The sequence below is a fragment of the Poecilia mexicana genome, unplaced genomic scaffold (genome assembly GCF_051168715.1).
Source record: "Poecilia mexicana isolate PSO_F unplaced genomic scaffold, ASM5116871v1 scaffold_22, whole genome shotgun sequence".
NCBI classification, from domain to species: domain Eukaryota; kingdom Metazoa; phylum Chordata; class Actinopteri; order Cyprinodontiformes; family Poeciliidae; genus Poecilia; species Poecilia mexicana.
The window spans coordinates 20,767,024-20,794,781 of NW_028263391.1; the positions used below are offsets into that span (position 1 = coordinate 20,767,024).

A 27,758-nucleotide genomic window follows, 5' to 3' on the forward strand; every position below is an offset into this window, starting at 1 on the left:
ACATTTCGCAGACACTTCAGGAGACATAAACCCGGACTGTTAGGTGTTTTGGTGTTTAATGTCCCTCCCGGTGATGTGTTTCCCTCACTGGATGCGTGCGCCCTTTCCTCCAGCCAGGCTCCGTCTGATTGGACCATCTGCGCCGCGGACAAAGCGCTGCGCTGCGTCGGTTTTACTCATCCACATTTAACCAAAATTAAACCAGAACCCGTTTTATGGCTCAAGTCTCCATCCCGGGGATGTTTTTTTATTTTTATTCTGCTGATATGAAGCGGGACGCTGGCTGGGTTCTGGCTCTGCATCCCTTTCCAAATGGACTGATCCAGATTTGACAAATTGTCATTCAAGAATCCGAACAACCCAATGAGCTGAAAACAGGAAGGAAAACCCTGACGCTTATTTTACATAAAAATAACCCGCAGAACACGTCAGGATTGGTAGCAGATTAAGAGGAATAAACATGCAACAGATGGTTTTTTTACCTGCTTTAATCTGACACCAACATTATGATGCTTTTTAATGTCTGCAGATATAAAATCCAACATTTTATCAACATACTCTGTTAGTCTTATTGTTGTAAATGTATTTTGAGCTCCAAGACTCACAGTTTTAAGGTCTGAAATTTTTTCATGTGATATAAACATTTTTTTTTTACAAAATCAAGGCAAATATCACAAAGAAAGTTGTAAATTTCTACAAATCTGGTAAATTTTTGGGAACAATTTCCAGTTGACAGTTATTTGTAGCTATATACCTCTTGAAAAAAAATGAGCTGTTTCTGTGATTTTACTTTTTATAGGTTTATGTTTGAGTAAAATGAGCATTTTTCTTTTATTCTATGAACTATTGACAACATGTCTTTGAAACTGTAGGCAAAATTTTTTATATTTATTAGCAGAAAATGAGAAATGGTCAAAATAACAACATGCAATGCTTCAAAGCTCAAATAATGCAAAAAAAAACAAACAAAAAACAACAACAAAAAAACAATTGAGACGGGTTTTAGTGTGAAATCTGTCTATAAGCTGAAAAACCAAATAAAAAGAGGAAGATGATGAAGGAACAATGAGATAAATTAATCCTGCTTCTACATTTCCTGAAAAGCCGCTCAGCAAGGAAGAAGCAACAAATAACGTATAATAACAGACAGATAGACAGACAGACAGACAGACAGACAGACAGACAGACAGACAGATAGGTCTGAATTTATTAAATAAATACACATATTCATGTTTTTACATCTTTATTTCTCTGCATGATGACGTTTTTCTGCTTACATCTCATAAAAACATTTAAAATGATCCAGAAATCTGTAAAGCTTAAAATAAAGCCACGTAATCCAGGAAAGATGTTCGATATTGGGTGAAATGAAACACATTTATGGAGCGAATGAAAAGTAAATTCACAGGTTATAAAAAAACATTTAACCTGAGAAAAACACAAAGAAGAAAAATGTTATAACTGGTGACTTATGGAAGGCAGTTTTATCATAAAATCTGTTTCTTCTGACAATCTGCAATTACATTCTAGATTTTTAAAGCTACACTTTGACTAGACACAACTAAATGTCAAATTAAACAACGCAAAATTTCCATAACGTAAATAAAAAAACTTTAGCAAACTTCTGTCTGAATCTATGTGAGTGAGTGATGTTTATTTTTTAACCACTTTCACAAACAAAAGTCCTGAGAAACAGTAACTTAAAATGAGACAGATTTGAAACACAGATTAACCAGAGAGTCTGTTTAAATCAGAATAATTTGATGTTTATTTGGTTTCCTCCGGATGTCAAGGAGTCGATCTCTGCCGGTATTCTGGGACATGATGCAGAATCCATCCAGCCGGCACCAACAGGGCCGCCCCAAACACACACAGGGCAAAGGCAGACTGCTGTAATGCAGGCACACACATAATCTGAAGGTTTTGTCAATTTCTTATGTGATAAACATTTAAAATTGCATAATAGTAGTTATATAAGTCAATTATAGAGATTTAATGTCTCAGAAAAAGCATGCAAAGCATGTAAACCAAGTAACTTGGTTTAGTTTGATGTGCAAATATCTTATTACACTTGAAATGAGCCAAAACTAATTTACAAATAATTTTTCAGCAAGAAATAGGAGCTTGTTTTAAGCTAGTTATTCCTTAATGTTGATTTTTGTTAAGTATACTTCCACTGGCTGATTGTTTCACTTATAACAAAACATTTTTCCTAAAAGTTAAATAATCTGCCAGTGGAACCAGAACTTTTTCATCAATATTAAGGAATTATTGACTTAAAACAAGCTCCTATAGCTGTCTGAAAAGTTGTCTGTAAGTTATTTTAAGTGTATTAATATATTTTAAATCAAAATTCTTGGTAAAATTTTGTATTTTTCTGTTTGTCTTCACACCTGTGAGTCATAACCACAAACACAGTTATATGCCGTCCTTCCATGAAATTTCCCTCTCTGCTCTGGTATTCCTAACCGGTTATAAAAGTCGGTCCCAGAGGACAGATCAGCAGGTTTATAGCGGCGTAAATGTTTGCTGCTGTGTTGCAGTCGTATCATTGGATCCCTTTTCAGAGGCCAAAGCCTGCAGAATGAATAAAACATCTCCCCCACTCTGCAGAGGAGAGCGCAGTGTTCGCTTGAGTTCATCGCATTAAAGTAACTCAGAAGAGGTACTGCTCTCCTCAGACAGATTTGAAGGTCCAGTGGATCTTAAAATGTGGTTAATTTAACAATGTTTCATGTTAATTTACATGAAAACTACAATATTACTGATCACAATTCTACCACAGTGGATTAGGACTCATTTATGTAGAAAAAAGGGAGTACATTACTGCCAAAAAACTGAGAAATTTTCAGACAATCCTCAGAAATTTTCTAGAAAAAACATGGACATTTCTGTGTTTCATAGGTAAAACAAAAAAATTCAGCTTTTGAAACTCAAAATTTCAGATCACATTAATTAATCAAAAAATTTCAGATTTTTTTTCTCACAAATTTGTAACTTTTGGAGCTTAGAAATTTCCTTGTTTTCTCTAGAAAATTTCTCAGATTGATCTAAAAGTTTAAGATTTTTTTTCTCATAAATTTTCAACATTTGACATTCAGAAAATTCCAAGTTTTTTCCAGAAAATTTTTGAAATTAGTCTAAATTTATTTTCTCACAATTAATTCATTACTTAAATGTATTGTTTATCTTGGAACATTTCTGAAATTAACCTCAAAATTTCATATTTTTATAGCAAATTTCAACTTTTCAAGTTCAGAAATTTCCAAAAAAAATTCCAGAAAATTTCAGAGATTAATCTCTGAATCTCTGAGTTTTTTGGCTGAACATTACTCCTCCTTTTATTTTTTTCTGTCTAGAATGGCCCTAACTTGCTGTCATACATTCATAGAACATTATTACAAACAGATTTGCTCAAATAGTCAGTCCTACCTCTGGGCTGATCTTTTCCTTCGGCGGTTTGCTGTAGATGGTTTCGCTTTGGTTTTGCTGAACAGTTTTCATGAAGAGCAGTCTGGTCAGTGTGGCTCTCCTGAAGACTGAAGACATCCTTCCTGCTTCGCCTCTCAGTCCGTGTCTTTAACTTAAAGGAAATGTTTCTGAACCCCCCTCCATGTCCCCTGAGGTACAAGCAGATAGGATCAACTTTAACAAGTTCCCATCGCTCATCCGAGGAGGAGTCACTTCCATGAACCAATAACACTTAAAATAACAGGAAAAACTTCATTAAGGCAGAACCAGTGGTCTTGTTTGTGTGGCTGCAGGAAAAGCACAAAATATGTTAGATTTCTAATTTGGCTTTAAATAAAACCCTGAGTGTAACACAGAATAAGAGGATGGTTTAATTGTTGACTGTCCATCAATGCTAATCAGCAAAGCAATAAAACGTGATAATTGCATGATTTGTCACTTCATCATAAGAAAACATCAATTTGTTGAGAACGCAAATCAGATTCTTCCCATTCAAGAAAATCATGCATCTCTACATAAGCTGCTGCAAGTTACAAACTAATTAAATTTCTGTTTACCTGAAATAATGAATTGTTTTGTTCTTTTCTGTTGTTTTCAATAGAAACACTAAATAACCACTTCTAGTACTAACCCAGCGTCGCTTTACACAAGTTAGTTACACAAAGCTCCATCTTGATTTCTCTATTGATTAGCAGAAATTGAACTTCAGTGCATTGGGTGTATTATGGCGCCCTCATCAGGATGCAAAAAAAATTATCTGCAGGGGCAGATAAACCAGTTAAATAATGTTTTCAACACATTAAATCGCTGCTGTCATACTTATATGAGGTAGAAAGTGTTCATTTTGAATTTTAATAATATAAAATCACTATATATTTTATACGCAATACATGCGAGCAATAATTGCCTCATCATCACACTTTAATTTCCTAAATGTCTTTCTCTGATAAGCAGACAGACTTGTATTGTAAAAATATTGTGCTGTAAAAATCTATGATAAGACATATGTTACATCTCCGAGCACTCTGGTAAATTTTGTTTATGAATGAATTAGTAAATGAAATTAATAAATTAGTCTTATAACTCCGCTTTTTTTTCTCCACTTAATGTTAATTTATGTAAAGAATCGCTAGAGGGCGCTCGCAAATGAAAAATTGCCCAATCTGCTATGAGTTCTTATGTTCCTTTCTGCAAGTAGAGCGAAAGAAGCTGTCAAGTTAGCGGATCTTTCATGTCACTTCCGAAGTTAAGAATAGGCACACCAAAATGTTAATGCGTTAACATTTGAAATGTATTACCTGTATCAAAACTATAAATGTATTAAGGTTAACTGTAGATGTTTAATATTTGGCTAGCGTTCATAGATAGTTGCCCACTATTCAAGGCTAATAGGTTTTATTTTGAAACGCTCAACCGGAAGCTGTGATTTTATTTCAGCCAGCTTGTACTCGTTGGCTTCGGGATAGGCCGTAAAAACCACCCAACAAGGCGTTGTGGGGGAAATACCGAGCCGAACCGAGACTAAATAAAGCTTTAGTTCAGTTTTAGGTGGAGATAGATTCTCAGAAATGAGGGGAAGTCGACGGAAGTGGAAAAGGTTTCGCATTTTAACGGTTTAATTTGGTGGCTGACGTCGATCGGAGCGTAATGAGCAGAGTTAGAGAAAGAAGGAGCTGAGCAGCTTTTTTTCCTCCCTTCCTCTGCTGATCAGACAACTTGGACCGGACTGAACTGCGCAGTGATCCGGGGACAAACTATGGACAGGAAGCTCTGAAGTTCCAGGTAAATACGATCCGAACGGTTTCTGTTCAACAGATGTTCCTCCGCTTCAAGGAAAACACCGAAGAGTTAAAGCCACAAATAGCTAAGCTAGCTCCTGAGGAGCTGCTGCTAATTACACTGAAGGGGGACTTAGGAGGTCCGAGGAAGACTGAACAGAACTGAGGAAGTGTCAGGAGGACTGAGACAGGACGAACTGGACCGGGGGGAACTGAAGAGTGTTGAGGAGGACGGAAGAGGGAGGCTAGAGAGTCCTGAGAGGGACCACTGACCCTTTCTGATGGGGACAAAAAGGGACTTGGAGAGGTAGACTGAAGAAGACTGTGCAGGACTAAAGAGGTCAGAGGTCTTTTGACGACATTTGAGAAAGACTGAGAGGGTCTGAGGAAGACACAACAAAACTAAAAATGTTTAGGAAGGGCTGGGGAGTACTCCGACTGAAACGATTAATCGTGATTAATCAGTTACTGAAATAATTGTCAACTAATTTAGTAATTGATTAATCATTAACTGGAGTATACAGACTCAAGAAAGGCTGAATGAACAGCGCATTCAGTGCAATAATTAATGAAGGGATGTCCAAAGTGTGGCCCAGGGGCCATTTGTGGCCCTCTGGAGAATTATGTTTGGCCCCTTGGTTTGCAAGTATCGAGAGATTTTTACAGATAAATAAAATTGTCTTAAATATTTATTTTAGGTACGAGACACTATTTTAGTATATTGCTGAAGAGATAAAAACAGCAAATAACTTAAGATATTTATAAAATAAGCCAAAACTGTTCTAAAAATACATACATTTTGCATTTAAAATGGAAAAACAAAGCTTTTCTGTAAATATGTTTACCTAGAACTACTCAAGTTGCATAGTTTTATCTTTTACTGTTTCATATTTTTTAAAACTAAATCTATTAAGAACCTTTTGCTTTTGAGTCATTAATCAGTTAATCTAAAAAATAATCACTAGATCATCCTTATGGTATTGCATTTTATATAATAACACATTTTTAGTGTTTATTTGCATATTTTATTGTCTTTCTAATATCATATTAAAAAAAAGATTATGTGGTTAATAAAAAATCTGCAGAATGTGCCATTTAAAGAAAAGATCATTTACTTGAATAATGGTGAGTTTGAGCCCTACAGCTCTGGATGAGAATTGAGGACTGATAAGTACTCTTTATTATTATTTATTATTTTCAAACATTAATGTCAATTTCCATCAGTACTGGTCTGAAATAAAAAGTTTGGACTCTTATGTGACCTTTTCTGCTTCCCTCACTGAACTACAGAGCTCTCTTGTTTGTCATATGTTAATAAAATGAAAGTATATTTGCATGGGCCTTTAAAGGGATTTCTCTGAGGAGCGGTTATCTTGAGATAGTGAGGAGCCATATGCAGGCTGTGATAATCCTGCAGTAATCTCTCTGAAATTGTGGATCCTCTCCCGGCCATTGTTTCAGATCCTCTGTGAAATGTTCTTAGTTGATCAGGTTAAATGCTATTGCATTGACCTTTAGTTGATTACAATTGTTGAAGTTCCATCCTCAAAAATATGAAGTGAAAGGAAGTAACCTCTGAGTATCTGAAACGGCTGGACTTTGGTTTGGATGCTCCTTTCTCTTTCTGGTTGAATGGAGAACAAAACAAGGTCATTGTTTCCTGAGATTCATTCCCTGAATCCAGTCATCTTTAATCCAAAAAAATCCTAAAAACAAAATATTGGTAGAACAATGTTTTTGTTTTTGTTTCATGCCCTCCAGAGCTAAACGTGACCAGCTGACTGTTGACGCTGAAAGGGGAACTGTGCAGAGGAGCAGTTTGCATTGTTAATTGTTCTCTGTGAGTCATCGAAGATTTGAATAGATTTTGCCATTTCATTGTCTCTATTTTAGGTCTGCAACTAACGATTATAGTCATCAATTATTCTGATGAGTAATTAATTAATCTGATTTTAAAAATGGGCACATTCAAACCACATAAGAGTTTTTATAGAATATTACATTAAAAGATTCAAATAAATAGTCCACTACTTTTTTAAAATAAGAAAACAAACATTTTATTGCCTAATATGAATAAAGTAGCATTTCTGTAGTAAATTTGACACGCTTGAAACTAAAAATACGTCACTTGAGAAGATTTTGATAAAACGTTTTTATGCACAAAGGCGTTATTTTATCTTAAATCCAAAATGTATGTGTACTTTGTACAGTTTTGGCATAATTATTGCTCTGAATGCCTTCTTATTTCAGTGTGTATCCTTCAGTGAACGATTACTCGATTACTATATTAGTTTTATCAAAACGGTTCAGTCTTGCAAATGAGTTCTTAGACCTCAATGAGACAATATAAAGAAATGAAGGTTAAAAAAAATAGTTGATTGTTTCAATGACTGATCATAATTAATCTATTTCAAGATGAAATAGATTAATTATGATAAATCAGATTAATCTGATTAAAAATCAAGCTAATTTGATTAAAAAACAAATTAGTTTATTTCAATAAGCGATTAATCACTATTAATCACAATTAATGATTGATCATGATTAATCTGATTTATCACTATTACAATTAAACTGATTAAAAATCAAAGTAATTTGATTAAAAAACAAGTTTGTTAGATTTTTTCAATAGTTGATTAATTACGATTAATCTGATTAATCACGATTAATTTGATTAATTGTTTCAGCCTTTTATTTAGAGTCTTTTCTGATTCTTTTAGTTTTTCGTGCCTCCCTTAGTCTGGCCTGTAATCAGCCTTAAGAGAAACTGATTCAGTTGATTGGAGCCACTGCCATCCCTGCAGTCATCCTGCTTCCTCAGGGAACGGTGTGAACTGTTTTCCCATCCACCTGCAGTCCTCTCCTGCAGTGTGGTGATGTGTGCATCGACACGTCACAGCTTTGGAGGTCACTCTTTGTTCGAAAGTTCTGGTTTCCCTGTGCTGCTCTGTTTTATGACCTCGTTTTGGAGCACATCTGATCGTATCAAATATCTCCCGAGTCAAACCGTCTATAATTACTCACTATTTCTGTCCAGCTGGCTTTGCGAAGCACACAATGCCCACATCTCACAGGTCATGTTACAGGTGTTGATGCAGCTAAACTGTTAATTTACACTCCAGCAATGTTAAACTGAATGAGCTGCTCATGAATGAACACTAAAGATGTGGTTTTTTTGTGTTTATTTATTTTTAGCTAATTGATTTCTGAGGTTATAAAGATACTTCCAGCTTCCATTTTCTCTCACCATGATGAGAAAATCCTCATTAATGATTGATGGGCCCCAGCGAGTCATTTGAATAATGCATCCTCTCCTTATGTCATGAATTTTCAGGTAGATCTAGTTGTAGTCCATGTTTTGGTCCTGTAAGCCTTTCAATGTGTTTTAAAATGGGAAGAAAAGGGAAATGCTGATACAAGGTGAGCAGCTTGAAGTGGGAGGGGGGCAGGGAGTGTCTCATGTCACCTCTCATTAGGGACGCATAGTCCAGCTCAAACTGTGTCTGCAACACTAAACCAGCTCTGTTGGGAGCAAAACACAACCAACAGCCTGAATGTGCAGAAAGCAGTTTTAAAGTTGCAGCTTTAGTGGAGATTCAGGTCTCTGTAATAAACTCCTGAATGATGCTGTTATAATTCTGCTGCTAAAGTTGAATTTGGGTTCTTTTGTTTGGCTCCAAAGTGTTGTAGAAGTGCGCATTTATGTTGTTGCTTATGATTTATTGTGAAAGATTTCTTACCATGGTAAGAATTTTGATTTATTTTGATAAATTTCAACTGTTGATGGTAAATGAAACTGACAGTATGATTGGAAATTTTGTTTTTGCCATTTTCTGCTATTTTCTACGTTTTTTTTTTTTTGTTGTTGTCTAAAATTTTGGTAAATATAGCAAGAAAGTGGATCAGTTGATAAAAGTTGGGTGATTTTTGTTAACAGTTTATCATTTAATTGGTGCATTTGTTCATTCATTGGTTCATTTTTTGGTTTGTTGGTTCACTAGTATGTTGGTTTGTACATTTGTTGGTTTGTCTTGTTCATTCATTCGTTCATTGGTTAATTTTTTGGCTTATTGCTTCACAAGCTTATTGCTTGTTTTGATCATTGGTTCCATTCATTTATTTGCTAATTGGTTCATTTGTTGGTTTGGTTTGTTCATTGGTTCATTCGTACATTAATAGGTTAGTTGGTTTGTTCTGGTCAGATGTTCAAATTATCACAAAAAAAACAAAAAATAATCAAACATTCGTGCAGATGACGAGTGGATGGAAACTTTTACTGGAACTGTAGATGAATGCCAACATCTTCCTACAATAAAATCTGCTTTTATGTAAGACTATAAATAATGACATCATCAATAAATCCTTGGTTCATTCGCTGTCATTTGTTAATAAAATAAAATAAAAAGTCCAGTCTGGTCCCAGTTGATTCTTTGGATTTTATGGCGATCATGACATGTTGACATCACATACTATTCATTTTCTCCACCTACCTGCAGTCAGAGCTGAAGCCGTATTTAGATCTGTCTCCACTTCTCTGTAGGTGCTGCTGAATTAATCCATCACCAAACTGCTGGTGGCAGACTCCAATGCCTGTCCTGTCGTCTTGTTACACCAAAAACATTTTCAAATGACCTAAAAGATTAATTCTGATTCTCTAAATTCATGCTCCACCGTCACCATGTAAAGGGCGTAGGACTGGAATGTCCTATGTTTGTCTATCTGTTTGTTTTAATGTTGAAGCTAAGCTGCATCTGCATTAGATTTGTTGTTGACTGGCAATCAGTTTCCTGAGGGGAGGAAGAGGAAGTCTCTGTTGAAGATTGCAGATAAAAGCCTGAACACAAAGATCTTGGAAGGAAAACTCCCTGAAGTAAAAACCTCAGAACGTCTTTTTTTTAATCCACACAGGCGGTTGAAACAGCCAGGACGGCTGTGATTGATCACTGCAGTAAAATCAATGTGGCTGAAAGGAGGTGATGGATGTAATTAGGTGTTTCTCTGTTCAGCCTCGTCAACGCTGGCGCCGCCGGGCGTTCATTAACTCTCTCAGGGTCTGGGTGACACGGCTAAAAAATAAAATACATCATTTGTTTCATACAAAATCTGATTTTTTTTTCTTTCTCACTTTTTTTTCTAAAAAGAAATCACAAATGACTGATAAGAAAAACTTTGATCAAATAAAAAAAATAATACATTTGAAAAATTATTTTGAAACTAAAAACAGTTTGAAACTAAAAAAAATAAACGGAAAATAAAAATTTTTAACTGAAAAAATATTTCTGAACAAAAAACTGAAAAAAGTTTTTAAACTTGGAGGATAATTTATTTATTTATTTTTCTTTTGCAGTCATTTTAATGTTTTTACCTTTACAGTTGCCTTCCAATTGATGGATAAATGGGAGATAAAAGTAGATAACTGTTATAAAAGTTATAGAAACTTCCCTTTCCAAGTGGGGAAGGTGCACAAATCAAGGGAGAACATGACAGTAAAACTTCACAAGATGCTCAACTTTCCTCATTTTAAATTTTTTATTTTTCATGTCGGCTTTCCTAAAATTGCAACTTGATTCTCCTAATATTACAGCTTCATTCTAGTAATATTAGTACTTTATTTTTTGTATTATTTCAACTTTATTCTCATACTATTATGCCTGTAGTGTTACCAGAATAAAGCCTAATATTGGCGCTTAATTCTTGTAATAATATGACTTTATTCTCATAATTTTTCAACTTTATTCTCCTACTAATGCAACTGTTTTATTACCAGAATAAAGTATAATATTGTGGCTTTATTCTGGTTATATTAACACCTTGTTCTTGTATTGCTTCAACTCTATTCTCCTGGTATGACTGTATTCTTGTAATATTATGACTTTATTCTCGTAATATTTCAACTCTATTCTCCTACTGGTATGACTGTATTCTTGTAATATAAAAAAAGGAAATCTGACCCTAATATTTCATCGTAAAGTTGACCTGATGTCAAACAGGTCACTCTGAACTGTGGAAGGGAGTGCGTTGGTGGAAAACAAATCCAGATGCCAAAACTTAAACCAAAAATTTGATTGCATTGAGATGCTAGGCGCAGTCTGACTTTAGCTTTCTGTCATCTTTCCTCCATTTTCTCGGGGTTCAGCGGCCGGGGCCTGAGGCTCGGAGGAGGCTTCAGGAGGTCCATGCCCGACCCCCACAGCTGAGGACCGAGCAGGATGACTCACCACCAGGGGGGCCCCCCAAACAACAAATGAAGAGACGTAAGGATGGGGGCCAATGGATCCAGTTATCCACACTCCTGCTCCCCGCGCATCGGAGGAAACACACAGACGCAGCAGACCTTTATAGGTAAGTTCATTTAGCTTCTCCATGCTGCGTTAAACTATTCCTGTCACTTCTCATGTAGGTTAAAAAAAATTTTTCTGCGTAATGAACCAGTATATATATCTATCCTTCCTACAAATGCATACTAATAGGGCTCTGCCATACACTTACTCACACTTTAGATTAGATTAACCTGCTTCCATGGCAACTGATGGTGCAGGAGGTGAATAATTTTGTGCATAAGAGCTCTTGAACCGGGCTGTTGACTCAGAGCCGAGGCTGGAGCATTAGCAGGCTCTTCCAAGTGCCTTTCTCTGCCGCTTGGCCTTGTTTTGAAGCGTAGTGAAAGGCCGGCGAGCAAAGAAATGCAATTTCAAATCTCATTGACCAGAATGACATCACAAGAGGTATTTTTATTATTTCAGACCCTGTGGACTCACAATATGTTTGCGTGAGATTTTATTTTATTAGGGCTGCAGCTTATTTTAGTAATCAATTGTTCTGATGATTAATCGGGTAAAAGAAATTAGCATATTTTACAATTTTTTTTTTTTATTTAACCACTTAAACCTTTTTATCCAATTTTACAAATACATTAAAAATGCAATAAAAAACCAATAAATCAGTTCCTTTTTTAAATAAAATAAATATTTTATTGCCTAAAATGCAACAACAGAAGTTCTTTTAGTTAATTTACATGGGTGAAAATTATTTTTGTACAATTTTGGTTTTGTTGGTGCTCCGACTGTTTTGTTTTCAGCAAATGGCTTTTTCTGAGTCTCCACTGAGCGATTAATAGATTACTAAATTAGTGACTAATTGTTATTAACCCAACTAATCGTTTCAGCCCTATATTAGATTCTTCGTGGTCATAGTATGTTTTGTGACCTTATGCTATGATAGTGCTGCAACAAACGATTGTTTTAGTAATCATTTATTCTGTTGCTTATTGTGACTAATCGATCGATTAATCGGATTTTTTCATCAAATTGCCTTTTTAAAACATCTGTTTACTCCAGTTAACGATTAACTGATTATTTCAATAATGGATTCCTCACGATTAATCCGATTAATCATTTCAGTCCTAAACTTTACATGAGAAGTAGCCGTGTGCAAGCTGCCCTGTGAAATGTGACCGTGGTTTTAAACAGCTTCTCTGACAGAACAGGCTGTTATTTTGCTGTGATAGCTGGTTTTAGAGTTGAATTGAACCCTCACTGTCTTCTTGAAGGAAGAGAAAGAGACTTCTTTGATCTTCCTGTGGAGTCATCATGAGCTTCGTCTGAGAGGTTAAAGTTTCGGTTTCTAAATGAGTCGAGCCCCAGTTTCTTTGAGCGGAGGGGGTTGGGGGGACTTCAGAGTGAATGTATTGTTGAAGAGCCAAATGATCTCCGTTGCCTGTGGTGTCCTGGAGCCGCTCAGTTGATCTGGCCCGGCCACAGATGATTCAGAGTTCCAGTGATTACTATGTGGGTCACATTGATGGATGCTGACAGGAGGTCAGGCGAAGAGGATCTCCTTGGCAGAGCCTCTGCTGACGTACCCACGCTGTCTCAAGCCCAACATAACTGCCATTTAGTGGAACAGATTGGTCTAAATCTGTGAAAATGGCTTTAAGTTTATAGGGCTGAAATGATTAATCGGCTGAATTGTGATTAATCGATTATCAAACGTAACCGTCAACTAAATTAGTAATTGGATAAACATTAACCGGAGATTCTAAAATGTGTCATTTGCTGACAGAACACCCTCAATTAAGCCACAATTACATTAAAATTATTGTTTATTTTGCATTAAATATGAAAAAATGACCCAGAACTCATCATATGGCTTAGTTTTACCTTCACCTGTTCAAATCCTTTTAATTAGGCACCTTTTTCTTTCTATTTATTAACTAGTTGATCCAAAAAATAGTTAACAGATCAACCCCAACAGAGTACTGATAAGTGTTTTGCATGTTTTAAATGATTTGTAGCATCATTCACTACAAATAATCTAGTGTACACCAGATCTACAGGAGTTCTTTGTTATTGCATTTATGGCAATAAAACGTTTATTTTCTTATTCAAAATTGAAGTTAATTGTTTATTTTAATATATTATAAAGTAAGCTTAAGTAGTTAAATGAAAAATCTGCCAAATTTGGCAATTTTTTTAATCCTATTTGATTAATCGTCAGAATATTTGATAGACTAATGATCGTTACTTGCAGCCCTAAAAGTTCACGAAGGAGCACAGCGTCTTGATTTACTGTTGCTCTGTGAGGAACCAATTTGTGATCTGAAATCAAAAGAAACGAGGATCCTGGATGTCTTGCGTTGCCGCTGAACGTGATCCAGGTGCCTGATCAGGCAGCTTCCTCCCAACCTGCAAGGGATGCCAGAGGCAGGTTGTACTTCTGTGTGTCCGCCTGCAGCAGTACCTCCGGTATGACTACAGAAACTCAAATCAAATCTTTTTTGCTATTGATTTGCCTACAACTGGATGCCATGAGTGGTGTTTGGTTCTGTTCAGGCTTGTGGAGCCAACACAGAGATTATTCACACACACTCATGGGTAATTTAGAGCCTAATGGAGAGCTTCTGGGCAGTGGGAGGAAGACCAAATGTCTGCAGAGAACCCACACAGGCTCCAGGAGAACATTAATAAATCATACCCAGAGGCTCATGCCAAGATTCAAAGAAAAGCTAGCATCCACATCACCTTGGACCCTTTTAGCAGATTAGCACTAAGGGTGTTTTCACATCTCGTAGTCTGCTAGATTTGGTTTAGTTGGGGACCAAAGTTGCAACATTTGTTACATTTTCAGCTGGTGTGGTTTCTTTTCTCATTTCACTGTCAAATCAAACCTTTTAAAAAAGACAACAGGAAATGTCACAAAAACCTGTGAAAAGGAACATGAGTACAGCGTCCTTTTTTTGTAAAATGTAAACAAAAATTGAGTAACGTCAGATTTTAGTGTTTCTTTTTCGTCTTTGGTAAAAGACCACAAACTTCTAGCGCTAGACTCACACGTTTGTTTTGGTTGCATTTACCCAGAATGCCCTGCGCTATTGTCCACTTCCTGCTTTTGGAGCAGTATCTGGCCTGCTTGGCTTTAACATTCATTCAAATTGCATCAGAGTTCACTTTAACAGAGGTTAGTAGGTAGATTAGAGTTTTCTTTTTTGGTCCGCATCAGAGTTGCGTATTCCCACCTCTCCTAACAAACTGGACTTTCCAGATAAACAAACTGGATTTTGATTGAAGTGAACTAAACCAAAGCTCCAGCTTACACTCAGACAACACTACAGTTCATATCGATGATATTACTGCTGCATCTCAGTAAATCAGAATATAGAGCTTCATAATGACGCTAGCCCAACTTTTGGAGCTCTTACAGCTTTAAATCTGCTAGGAAGTCTTTCTTTGGTCATTTTTCCAGAGAGCATTTCAGGCAAAAAGATCATTATCTGCCAAAGTCAGAATCGGCAGATCAGGCTTTATAGGTCATTAATCGGCCAGAAAACTGCAATCAGGAAATGACGGAGACCCTAAAAATAAACCAAAACACCGCTCCCTCCTTTCTTATTTCTTCCTGTGCTTTTATTCCAGGAACGTCTTCGTACTCCCAACAGGGTTATGGCTGGGAGTCCAAGCTGTACAGCCTGGAGCACGGCCATGAGCGACCAGCGGACAGGAAGAAGAAGAGCCTGGGTCTGGCGACGCTCAAACGGCGGTTCATCAAAAGGAGGAAGTCCAGCCGCTCAGCAGACCACGCCCGGCAGATGCGGGAGCTCCTGTCTGGTTGGGATGTCCGTGACACCAACGCCCTGGCGGAGGAGTACGAGGGAACCGCTGCCCTCAAGGAGCTGAGCTTCCAGGCCAGCCTGGCCCGTGCCGAGGCCCCCAGCCTGCAGCGCGACCTGGCCGCGCTCTATCAGCACAAGTACTGCACTGACGTGGATCTCATCTTCCAGGGAACCTGCTTCCCGGCTCACCGCGCCATCCTGGCCGCCCGCTGCCCCTTCTTCAAGACCCTGCTGTCCTCTTCTCCCGGTTACGGCGCCGAGGTCCTCATGGACGTCGACACGGCCGGCATCGACGTGCCCATGTTCTCCGCTCTGCTTCATTACCTGTACACGGGGGAGTTCGGGGTGGGCGGAGCCGAGGACAGCCGGCTGCAGAACGTGGACGTGTTGGTTCAGCTCAGCGAGGAGTTCGGTACGCCCAACTCCCTGGAAGCAGACATGAAGGGCTTGTTTGACTACATGTGCTACTACGACGCTCTGCTCAGCTTCTCCTCTGACTCTGAGATGATCGACGGCTCTAATGAGAGAGGGGCAGTCGCCGCGGTGCCGACGGGCGGTTTAGGAAGCAGTGGCGGCGGCGGGGCGACTCCAGAGGAGGACCTCAGGGCCCACAAGGCCATCCTCTCTGCGCGCTCGCCGTTCTTCAGGAACCTTTTGCAGAGGCGCATTCGCACAGGGGAGGAAATGACGGAGCGCACGCTGCAGACGCCCACCAGGATAGTTTTGGACGAGTCCATCATCCCACGGAAATACGTGCAGGTCATCCTGCACTGCATGTACACGGACGTGGTTGACCTGGGGCTGGTGCTGCGCGGCAGCCCGTCGTCTTGCAGTTTGGGCGAGGTGCAGGCCCTCGTTTCAGGATGCAGGGGGGCGAGCACGCGCACGGAGGAGGCCATGGAGCTCTACCACATCGCACTGTTTCTGGAGTTCAGCATGCTTGCTCAAGGTAGGGAACCATCTGCACATGGACACGGCGAAAGTAACCAGAGATCTGTGTGAGGCTGAAGTGATTAATCGTGATTAATCACTAATTTAAATAATCATCATCTAATTTAGTAATCGATTAATCTTTAAGTAGAGTACAGAGACTTAAAAAAAAGGCAATTTGTTGAACAAACAACAGTAACTAAGCCAAAATTATACTCAACATATTTACAGTTTGAATAAACTTTGCCTGTAAAATAAGTTTTACCCAGAATACGGTTGAAAGTAACCGGAAATCTGTGTAGAGCTGAAACAATTAATCGTGATTAATCAATCATTTAAATAATCACCAGCTAATTTAGTAATTGATTAATAGTTAACTAGAGTGTAGTTAAAGACTAAAAAAATGCCATTTGCAGAAATAACGTATTCAGAGGAGTAATTAAGCCAAAACTGTACAAAAAAATAAACACATTTTGCATCTGAAATAAAAAACAACCTTTATCTGTAAATATGTTCTACACAGAAATCCTCAAGTGGCATTTTTAGCTTCACCTCTTCCAAATTATTTCCTTTCCTTCCTCTGCTAGATTTTTACTTATTTTCTATTCTTCCTCCCCCCGTCCTTCCTTCCTTTCTGCTTTCCTTGCTGGATTCTTTCTATTCTTCCTTTTCTTTCCTTTTCTTTGCTAGATTCTTCCTTTGTCCTCTTCCTTTGCTATTCTTCTTCCCTTCTCATCGCTCCTTCCTCCGTTCCATCCTTCCTTTTTCCATCCTTCCTTTTTCCATCCTTAATCCCTTACTCATTTTAATTTCATCCTTCCTTTGTTAGTTCTTTCCTTCCTATTCTCCCTTCTTTCCTATCTCCCCATCTGTCCTTCCTTCCCATCTTCCCTTACTTCCTTTGCTAGATCTTTCCTCCCTGCCTTCTCTTCCTCCCTTCCTGTTTTTCCCTCCTCTATTCCTATCCTTCCTCTCTTTGCTAGGTCCTTCCTTCCTTCTTTTCTCTGTTTCTATCCTTCCTTTCCCTTTCTGTCCTCCTTTTTTGTTCCATCTTTCCATTCTTTCCTTCCCTCCTCCTTTTAAACATACCAGTCTCATTGTCTTTTATTGTTTCCTCTCTTCTGGTGTTTTTGTCCAGTTTGAGGTTTAGCGCAGCCAGAATTTTTATGATCTGTAAATTTGCTGATGTGTTGTGTTGTGTAGCCCAGTGAATTGTTAGTTTGGTCTCATTCCTCAGTAATTCCTTCCTTCCTGTTCGGTCACTACCGCTGAAATAAACCCTCAACTCGGAGTGCGATAACATAAATCATCCTTGCTTGAGTTCCTGAATCGATTTGCATGCTCACTGCGTCCTAATTACAGCATGTGCTGCATCATGAGATGTTTTTGTCACATCTGGCTCGATTTTATTTGTTTTTCTACGTTAATTATAGCCCTTTTTTTATTTATTTTTTTACATGTTGTGTCTAACCTTCACTGCTGGCTGTGCAGATTAAAACATGGGTTGCGCAGCATCACTAAGTGAGATATTAGGCCGTGTTCGTGCTGCGCCTGGCGGGAACATATTGCAACAAGCAGGAGCGGGAGCGGACAGCTGGTGCATGCATTAAGAAACAGAAGAGCTGCTCAGAGAAACTGTGAAGGATTGCTTTGTCACAATTATTGGGCACCATTTTTAAAGTTACAGTCAAAAACTAACAGCAATAATTTGTGTTATTTCGACCGTCACAGAAAACAATGGGGTTAATTTTTCGATAACGCTTTATTTAAAGAGGTGTGCCTAAGACTGACGTGACACTGTCATAAACATGACGCAACACCTGTCATGAACATAAAGAAGTCTTTATGAATGTTTATGAAGTTGTCATGAAGTGTCATTCAGTAAATAATGACACCTTTAATGCAAAGTTGCTCTAAAAGGTGCATTAAAAGTCCATTAAAAGTGCCAACTTTGCATGATTTTGATGGTCATTTTTAATGGTCGTTCAATGCAACTTTTAGAGGAATTTTGCATTAGAAGTGTCATTATTTACCAAATTACACTTCATGACAACTGTTATAAACATTCATAAAGACTTCTTTATGTTCATAACAGATGTTATGTCATTTTTATGACAGGTCATGTCAGTCTTATGCACACCCCTTCAAATAAAGTGTTACCAAGTTTTCTAAGTCATATTTTCTCCATGTTATTCGTTGATTTATAAATGTCACCATTTCAAACTAAATATTCAATTAGCAAGGTAAATATTTACTTTACCAACAAAGTATTTAGCTTCAAATTAAATATCTAGTTTGGAGGTAAATACTCCAAATTGAACTAAATATTTAGCTCAGAGCTAAGTATTCAGCTTGCTCAAGGCTTATTAGGTCAATGCCAAATATATAGCTTAGTCACTAAATATTAAGCTTTTATAACGTCCATCAGGCGCTCGACAGCGAGCGCCTGGTGGCCTGGCTTTAACCCACGGAGCCCAATCAGGCTAAATAATACATATTTAGTTTAAAAAATACATATAGCATTAAGCTAAGTTAATATTTAGCTTAATAAATTTAGCATTAAGCTAAATATTTGTTTAGCATTAAGCTAAATATTTATTTAGCTAAATGCTAAATTTATTAGCTTAGCTTTAGCTTAATAAATTTATTGAGCTAAATAAATATTTAGCTTATTAAAAGCTAAATATTTTATTTAGCTTTTATATAAATAATTTAAAATTTTAGTTATTTAATTATTATTTAATAATTAAATAAGAATTAAATATTATTTAATTATTAAATTAAATAATTAATTTAATAATTAAATATTATTATTTTATTAATATTTAGCTTAATTTAGCATTAAGCTAAATAAATATTTAGCTTAATGCTATAATAAATTAAGCTAAATATAGCTTTAGCTTAATAAATTTAGCATTAAGCTAAATAAATATTTAGCTTTATATTTAGCTAAATAAATATTTAGCTTAATAAATTTAGCATTAAGCTAAATAAATATTTAGCTTAAATATTTAGCTTATGCTAAATTTATTTTGTAAACTAAATATGTATTATTTAGCCTGATTGGGCTCCGTGGGTTAAAGACCGGCCACCAGGCGCTTGCCAGCGTGCCCCACCTCAAGGCCTGGCTCCAGAGTGGGGCCCTGGTGACCCGCGTCCGGCCGAGGGAACACTGTTTCCAATGGTGGTACTCATCATAAGGGGTCTTTGGGCTGCACTTGGTCTGGTTCCTCACCTAGGACCTGTCTGCATTGGGTGACCCAACCAGAGGCATGAAGCCCCTGACAGCTCCTAGGATCACTGGGACACTCAAACCCCTCCACCACGATAAGGTGGCAGCCTATGGAAGGGATGTGTATGTGTGTGCATGTTTATATGTGTGCATGTGTGTAAAAAAGCAATTCTTGCAGTTTCTTAAACTCCTTTAGGGGGCAATTTACATTGACCAATTGACCTAACCTACATGTTTTAGGGGATGTGGGGGAAACCAGAGCACCTGGAGAAAACCCACGCAGGCACGGGGAGAACATGCAAACTCCACACAGCAAAGATATGACACATCCTCACTGTGCAGCTGCAGTGCTAGCCACTGCATCTCCGTGCTGCCCATTTTTTTTCCATTTCAAATTCATCTTAAAGTTTTAGTGTGCTTTTGAATTGGGTTAGGAAGGGATCTTTTTTTTAGTTTAATGGGAGGTCTTAGATGTAGTGCTGATGCCACATGACTCTTAGGTGATTTTAAAGCAATTCTTGCAGTTTCTTAAACTCCTTTAGGGGGCAATTTACATTGACCAATTGACCTAACCTACATGTTTTAGGGGATGTGGGGGAAACCAGAGCACCTGGAGAAAACCCACGCAGGCACGGGGAGAACATGCAAACTCCACACAGCAAAGATATGACACATCCTCACTGTGCAGCTGCAGTGCTAGCCACTGCATCTCCGTGCTGCCCATTTTTTTTCCATTTCAAATTCATCTTAAAGTTTTAGTGTGCTTTTGAATTGGGTTAGGAAGGGATCTTTTTTTTAGTTTAATGGGAGGTCTTAGATGTAGTGCTGATGCCACATGACTCTTAGGTGATTTTAAAGCAATTCTTGCAGTTTCTTAAACTCCTTTAGGGGGCAATTTACATTGACCAATTGACCTAACCTACATGTTTTAGAGGATGTGGGGGAAACCAGAGCACCTGGAGAAAACCCACGCAGGCACGGGGAGAACATGCAAACTCCACACAGCAAAGATGTGATGCATCCTCACTGTGCAGATGCAGTGCTAGCCACTGCATCTCCGTGCTGCCCATTTTTTTTCCATTTCAAATTCATCTTAAAGTTTTAGTGTGTTTTTGAATTGGGTTAGGAAGGGATCTTTTTTTTAGTTCTTTAATGGGAGGAAAAAAATCTGGCCTTTCTAAATTTCCTCATAACGGAGTGTCGCATGGCACGATGGTTAAAGCTAGATGTTCTTGATTTTAGTTCACTCTTTTCTTTCTTTCTTCGATTTCTTCAAACGCATAGAGTTTTGCATTCTTTTCCAAATTGAAAGCTTTGGCTTTTTCCTTTTATCATCCTGCATGTTGTCCAAATTCTCCTGGATGGATCCTGCAGCGAAGTCTATCATTTCGATATACAGGGGACAAGTTGATGAGGTTTCTTCTGAGAAATCCTCCTCAGAAGAAACATCTTGATGTAAAACTTCATCATGGTCAGGTTGGCTCTCTTTCTCCTCCTCTTGAAAATCTATGAACTCTTGTGGTGGTTTTTGTTCGAGATCTTCCTTCTCATCTGTCAGAAAGTTGGCAAGATCTAGATAGTCATTTGCTTTTTCCAAATTAATATTTCTCTCACAACTTACTTGCTGAAATTTTTCTACTTCTTGTTTCAGTGCAGCAATGTCAGTTTCATATCTACAATGCAGCACCTGGTATAAATCTTTTATCTTCTCTAACTCAGTCTGTGCATCCCTTTCCTTCTCTTGCAGTAATGCTATCTCTTTTGCCGTGTTTTCTCGGAGGGTGGCATTTACGGCTTTCATATTCTTGAGAAGCACCACGTTCTCCAAGTGTTCTTTTGTCTCCTGAATTATCTTTATCTGAAGCTTTTCCACCTTCTGTAGAAGTGAAGAATGGCTTGTTTCATATTGGCCCATATTACATTTTAAATCTTTTGCGATCTTCTTGAATTTCTGATGCAGGGTCTGGACCTCTTTTGACATTGCTTCATATCTCAGTTTGTAGATTTGCTCAAGGTCATCTCTCTTTGCTCTATCTGAATTGGCTTTTCTTTCACGCTTTAGCTCTTTCTCATATGTTTCCACTTGGACTTTAAGACCAGAAATATCTCTTTCATACTTCTGACCGAGTTCTTCATATGAACTTTTCACCTGGTCCAACTCCACCTGCAAATTGTGTTCACTGATTTGCAGAAACGTGAACTCTTTTGTCATTGATTCATAGATATATTCTCGATCTTCTCTCAGTTTGTTGATTTCCTCTAGGTCTTTCTTTGCTCTATCTGAACTGGCTTCTCTTTCACACTCTAGCTCTTTCTCATATGTTTCCACTTGGACTTTAAGACCAGAAACATCTCTTTCATACTTCTGACCGAGTTCTTCATATGAACTTTTCACCTGGTCCAACTCCACCTGCAAATTGTGTTCACTGATTTGCAGAAATGTGAACTCTTTTGTCATTGATTCATAGATATATTCTCGATCTTCTCTCAGTTTGTTGATTTCCTCTAGGTCTTTCTTTGCTCTATCTGAACTGGCTTCTCTTTCACACTCTAGCTCTTTGTCATACGTTTCCACTTGGGCTTTAAGACCAGAAACATCTTTTTCATACTTCTGATTGAGTTCTTCGTATGAACGTTTCACCTGGTCCAATTCTGCCTGTAAACTTTTTTCGCTACTTTGCAGAAACGCAATCTCTTCTGACATCTTTTGAAACATATTGTCCTTTTCAGCTCTTAGATTCTCAAGGACCAGTTGTACCTCACTAACTCTCAATTCATAAAACTTTTGCATCTCGGCCTCCTGCCTCACCAGAGCAACGTCGGATTCATACTTGGAGCAAAGCTCCTCGTGGGAAGTCTGGAGTTTGTCCAGTTCTTCTTGAAGGGTTTTACTTTTTTCTTTCTCAGCCTGGATTTCTGATGTAAATGCTTCCTGGCTGAGGAGGTGGGCTATCTTTAATTCTGCAAAGTCTTGTTGGAGCATCTTCTTGTTCTTATATTTCATATCGTTGTGAACTTTGGAAGCAAGGATCGCAGCATTAATAACTGCTGGATCACAAAGCTTCTCTATTCTCTCGAGTTCCCTCTTTGTCTCTTTGCCCTTGTTGATAAACACTTCTTTAAGAGCTTTCTGCCTTTTTAACTGGAGTTTCGTTTCTTCCAGCTCTGCTTCCAGCTGGGCCAGTCTTTGATTGTCTTCAAACCTGTGGGCTCTCTCCATTTCTAAAAGAGAGCCCATCCTTTGGATTTCCTCGTGCAAAACATTCGGGTGCACAGGAGGGAACCCACCTTGGACATTTCGTTGGATGCCCCTTCTCACCTGGGGTCCCATCATTCCATTGTGGCTTCTCGGGTTTTGATAAGACATTTTCCCTCAATACGTTCTCCAAAATCTATCGATTTCTAAATTACCTGAACGGTCGTTTTGAAAAAGCTTTGCTAATGTCTGAACTAGTCAGTGATACAGCAATGAAAAATATGCAGAATTCTGTTCTATATGTATAGTTTATGACATCACACAGACTGCCTCACTAGTGACATCAGACTGTTCTTTTGCTGGTGGTGTTACATCATCCCACCAGCAAATGGCATACTTTTTATTCTTGTTTATATTCAAAATAGTCTGATTCACTTGGATTTTGTCCCATATATGATAATTTCTTTTGAACTTTTTTCAGTATCTATACATAAGAAAGTTAATTTTGCTTGTTTAGTCAAATATTTATTTTCTTGTTCTTGTGTCAGCAAACATTGGAACATTGATGTGGGAACAGGTAACGGTTTGCTAAGTTAATGCCATAAATATAAATATAAAATCATTCAATTAAATGAAAATGACATGAACTAATTAAAGTAACAAACCAAATAAATTGTGGGCAGAGCACAAATAAAGTTGTAAGATTTACCCATGAGAAAACCAGGGATCTCAAACTCATCCCACCATGCTTGACCACTACAAACACAATGTGTGCCACAGTAAATGTCAAGGCTATGTCATTTTCAGATCTATGCAAACGCATGTTTTTTGTTTGTCATTGTAAACTAAATCTATAAAAAACAATCATTATTTTGTGTAACGGGGGAGGATCTAAATCCGAGGCAATCCTGGATAGTAGATGAAGACGAACCAAGATCAGCTGATTTAAAGGTTACACAGACTGACCAGCTGGTGGCGGTGGTGTACCAACTTGCTGTTTGGGAAGAAAAGACTATGGTGAAGAAGAAGACCTGCAAAGACGGATGGAAAGTGCTGCTGGTGTGTTTAGAGCTTCCGTCAACACTTTATCACCGTTAAATCTCCACTCAGATTACACATCGCTTTGACTCCCCACACCGTTTTACACGCTAAAGGTTGGCGTCCTGCTCTGACTTGAACCAGCTGTTTTAATGCGCTCCGCCTCTGTTCATGTCTGAGCGCTGCAGTTTCTACCAAGGTTAACTAACTACAACTATATCATGCATTTATAAAACTAGATATAATACCCTTTGTTTTTGTGCTTATGAATCTATTTATTAGCCTTTTTAACTGTTCTGAAATTGATTTTTTTGTTTTTCATTTCCCTCACACAAGCAGTTTACGTCAGCTGTTAGCAAATTATGGTCCTCCATTATTCCACCTGCCGGCATTTACGCTAGTCCGCAAAACGGCGACAGCAAAAGCTGAAAGAAAACACCAGTCCGTTGGTTGTTCAACAACAGTTCAATACATTTTTGGAAAATTGTATCTTCTGTTAAAATTAACAACATTCAACCTATAAAAACAAAGAACTAGCAAACACATTCTAAAAACTAAATAAAATTGAGTTGGACAAACAAAAAGTCACAACGAAATAAAGTTTCAACCAAGGTTATTATAGTTGACTAGAACGAACGGAATAATTAAAACTGAAAATGAGAAGACATTTTCATCATCTGAAACGAATAAAAATGGTAGTTAATGGGGAAAAACTATAACCTTCCTAACTTTTTTCCTTTCTTACATCCTTCCTCCTTCCTTTTCCTTCCTTCCTTCTTTGTTCCTCCCTTCCTTCCTATCCTAGTTATATATTTTCATTCTTTGTTTCCTAGTTAAACATCTCCTTCCTTCCTTCCTTCCTTCCTTTTCTAGTTACTTGCTTCCTTCCTTCCTTCATTTCCTATACTTGCTTCCTTCCTTCCTCCTTTCCCAGGTATACATCTTTCCTTTTGTTTCTTCCTTTCCTACCATTTTTACATGTTTCATATTTAAAATGTCTCTTTTGTAAAAACATTTCTGACATAAATTCAACATTAGCTTCTTATATTTAAAGTGAACATGAAGGACTGAGAACTCTGGAATTCTGGGAAAAGTAGGAAATCTTTAAAACGTGTAAAAACTCCACAGACGACACAAAATAACTGCACTAGGTCGTATTTTGAAATATTTCATATATAGATGTAACAAAAAAGTAGCAATTCCAGCTGCATGATCAATATTTGGACTTTGAAAACATCAGCTTGTTCTTATGTCAGCACTTCTTATCACAGCGATATTTTCCTTCCAAAACATTAAACAAAATAATAATAACCCATCTGTGCAAACATTTGGTTTTCATTTAAAATGTGTAAAATGATTTTTAGCATATTTTACCACCTTCTCCCATGTAGTCCACAGAAAACCCAATAATATTCATTCAGATTTATTTACCGTATTAAAAATGCATCTAACGGTTTGTTCTGGCTCCATGGACTCTCTGCAGATGTTCCTTGTGGCTTTAATTAGATTCAGCAGATGTAGTTTGATGGGTTTAGCATCTGTTCATGCAAAGTTGCACGCTAATCCATAAAGCCGACTCATTTACTTATAAAGATACTTCATCCTTCTCAGCGATGATGCAATCTGACTGAGTGGAAATATGCGACTCTTTTGGCTTAAAAGAAACGGCAAAACATCTGGTTTGAGGAGGAACACGAGACGTCTTACAGGAACAGATGTTGGAAATCCTTTCAAAGGGTTAAAAGTGATGTAAATAACTCAAACTCTCGCCTGCCTGAAAGGCGTATTGCAGTAAATAATAGGGTGTCACCCTGCTGGTCAATGTGGTTGCTCAACCGGTGATCCACTCTGTTCTGCACAGATCACCGAATGTGACCGGCTGCCGTCTTTCTGAGCTCACTCTGCAACGCTGTAAACCTTAATGAGCGTTCATGCGGTTGCTGGAAATCCTTGAAAATGCTTGAATTTGAATCGCTTGTTTCCAAGGTTTTGGAAAGTGCTTGATATTCAAACTGCAAAGTTTTGTATCATTTGCTTAAAAACCTACATTTGGAAAACGTTTTTTACAGTTGAAACCAAATATTTACATATGCAATCATTTTTTCTCACTTTTTGAAGTTAGATCAGACTATACTTTTTGTTTTAGGTTAGTTAGAATAAGCAAAATTATTTCTGTTTGCTAAATGGCAGAAAAAATTAACAAGAAAATTTTTTAGAGATGTCTTTTTTTACCTTTTATTTACTGTGCTTAAATATCTTAATTTGAGCAGGAAGGTCATTTGCCTTAACACAATTTGTTTGAATTGTTTCAGTGAGAGGCTGGACGATGTGGCTGAAAAACGTATCACGATATAAGCGTTTCATATCAGATGATATTGATAATGATTGACTTGTGTTTTAGTTTTAAATATCTGAAATAATCCCAATCTTGTTTTCTGCTTTATCCACATTTTTTACTCCACTTTGTTGTTTATTTTTATGCGGTTATGAGGCACAGTGGGAAAAACCTCAAACTGCTGCTGTGGAAGTTACTCAACAGGTTGTTGCTAGGTAACCAAAGAGTGAGAGAGTTGCTAGGTAACCAAAGAGTGAGGGAGTTAGTTCCACTAACACTTCTTGGCTTACTTTAAGAGGTTTAGCATCTAAAGTCTTTCCTCTGTCTACATCTCCCATGTTCTATTTAATATTGAATTTTCTACCAGATGTTTTATCTACTGATATTGATTACAAGCGTATTGTTATATATATTATTGATTTATTGCCCAACCCTATTTCAGGGTAATAAATATTTATTATCCCTAGTTGCTCAATGATTTACTTTATTCCTGCTGTAATACTATTCACAAGATATTGAAAACACATAAATTATATCATATAATAGTGAATTGAAACTGTTTTTTTGGTCCATTCGTATTATTTTATCTCTAAACTCTTAAGTTTTCAAACTTACCTTGAAAAGCTCTTGAATTTTACAGTGGGAGAAGTATGCAAACCCTTCTTAAATGACAAATCCATCCTGCCATACATTGGTTAATTATGAGCTCCGTCGAACACCAGCGATTCTCAGTTTCCTTCAGGAAGCAGCAGAGAGGCTTGTGTCGGGGAGAAAACCCTCTAATCTGTCACAGTCCTCCCCTCCTGAACTCATTACTGTTTCTCTTTGACAATATGAAACTCTGCTTCACCAAGGCTTTGATTGTCCATATTAATTCCCATGCATCCCATTTAGGATTACATTTTACTTGAATTAAAAGCTGTGTTAATTTTAAAGTACGCCACTGAGCTTCTGGATGGAAACCAACCTCCCTCCCTGCCCTACACTTTGTCTGCTCTGTGTTGTGACTGTTAATTAAAGCCGCAGCACCTCAGCAATCATCCAACATGATTTCCAAGCAGACTTGTTTAGACTACAGAGCGCATGTGATGTTTTACTTTTGGGACTGCGCTCCAGGAAACGGCTTCAGATGAAAACATCTGAAGCTGCTGTCGGTCGGCTAAGCTCTGTAAAGGAGGCGTTCTCCCCCATGGAGAGAAAAGGGGAAGCTTAGTGTTGGATATAAGACTGAGTCTAATCTCTTGCTCATAATAAAAGTGCTGCGCTTTAAAAGCCAGGATGGGAATGTGGGTTCTAATGGACCTACAGAGCAGAACCGGCTGCTGTCTTGTCCCACATGGGGAACTGTCTGCTGCTGCCCGAGGTGGAGGCGCCCGTCTTTGCTTTCAGGAGATGGACTTTAAAGCTGCATCTTTAAAGAATATGTTTTTTAGATATTTGTTAAAAATGTTGTGACGGAATAACATGAGACAGATAATCTGTGAAAACATCGATCTCGTCTGTAAGCTACTATATCCGTCTGAAGAAAAACAAAACAAAAACAACCAATCAGAGCCAGGAGGCGGGTCTTAAGCTAAGGATGTGTGATATGGCATGAAATTCATTTTGCGATATATATTATGATGGGTGGCGGTAACGATATACATCACGATATGATTTGTATAAAACTT

At 37.7% G+C, this 27,758-nt stretch overlaps 3 protein-coding genes across 3 annotated transcripts in view; 1 reads left to right on the plus strand and 2 right to left on the minus strand.

Moving 5' to 3' along the window:
* Positions 1-1,226: 1,226 nt before the first annotated feature.
* LOC106928493 (cytochrome c oxidase subunit 8B, mitochondrial-like) lies at positions 1,227-9,892 on the minus strand. The gene is made up of 3 exons (XM_088002829.1): positions 9,740-9,892; positions 3,433-3,620; positions 1,227-1,890 (listed from the first exon to the last, which is right to left on the minus strand). The coding sequence occupies exons 2-3, from the start codon at positions 3,547-3,549 to the stop codon at positions 1,789-1,791; spliced, it is 219 nt and encodes a 72-aa protein (XP_087858955.1). The 5' UTR covers positions 3,550-3,620; positions 9,740-9,892; the 3' UTR covers positions 1,227-1,788.
* The window catches only part of btbd7 (BTB domain containing 7), a 36,898-nt gene continuing 14,033 nt past the window's right edge, over positions 4,894-27,758 (plus strand). Inside the window, exons 1-3 of the mRNA XM_015004774.2 lie at positions 4,894-5,253; positions 11,386-11,591; positions 15,161-16,306. Of these exons, the coding sequence (XP_014860260.2) occupies positions 11,510-11,591; positions 15,161-16,306 (1,228 nt within the window). The 5' untranslated portion in view covers positions 4,894-5,253; positions 11,386-11,509. The remainder of the gene's footprint in view (positions 5,254-11,385; positions 11,592-15,160; positions 16,307-27,758) is intronic.
* Positions 20,763-22,886, minus strand: LOC148152842 (uncharacterized). The gene has a single exon (XM_088002809.1). It carries the CDS (start codon positions 22,884-22,886, stop codon positions 20,763-20,765), a length of 2,124 nt encoding a protein of 707 aa, XP_087858935.1.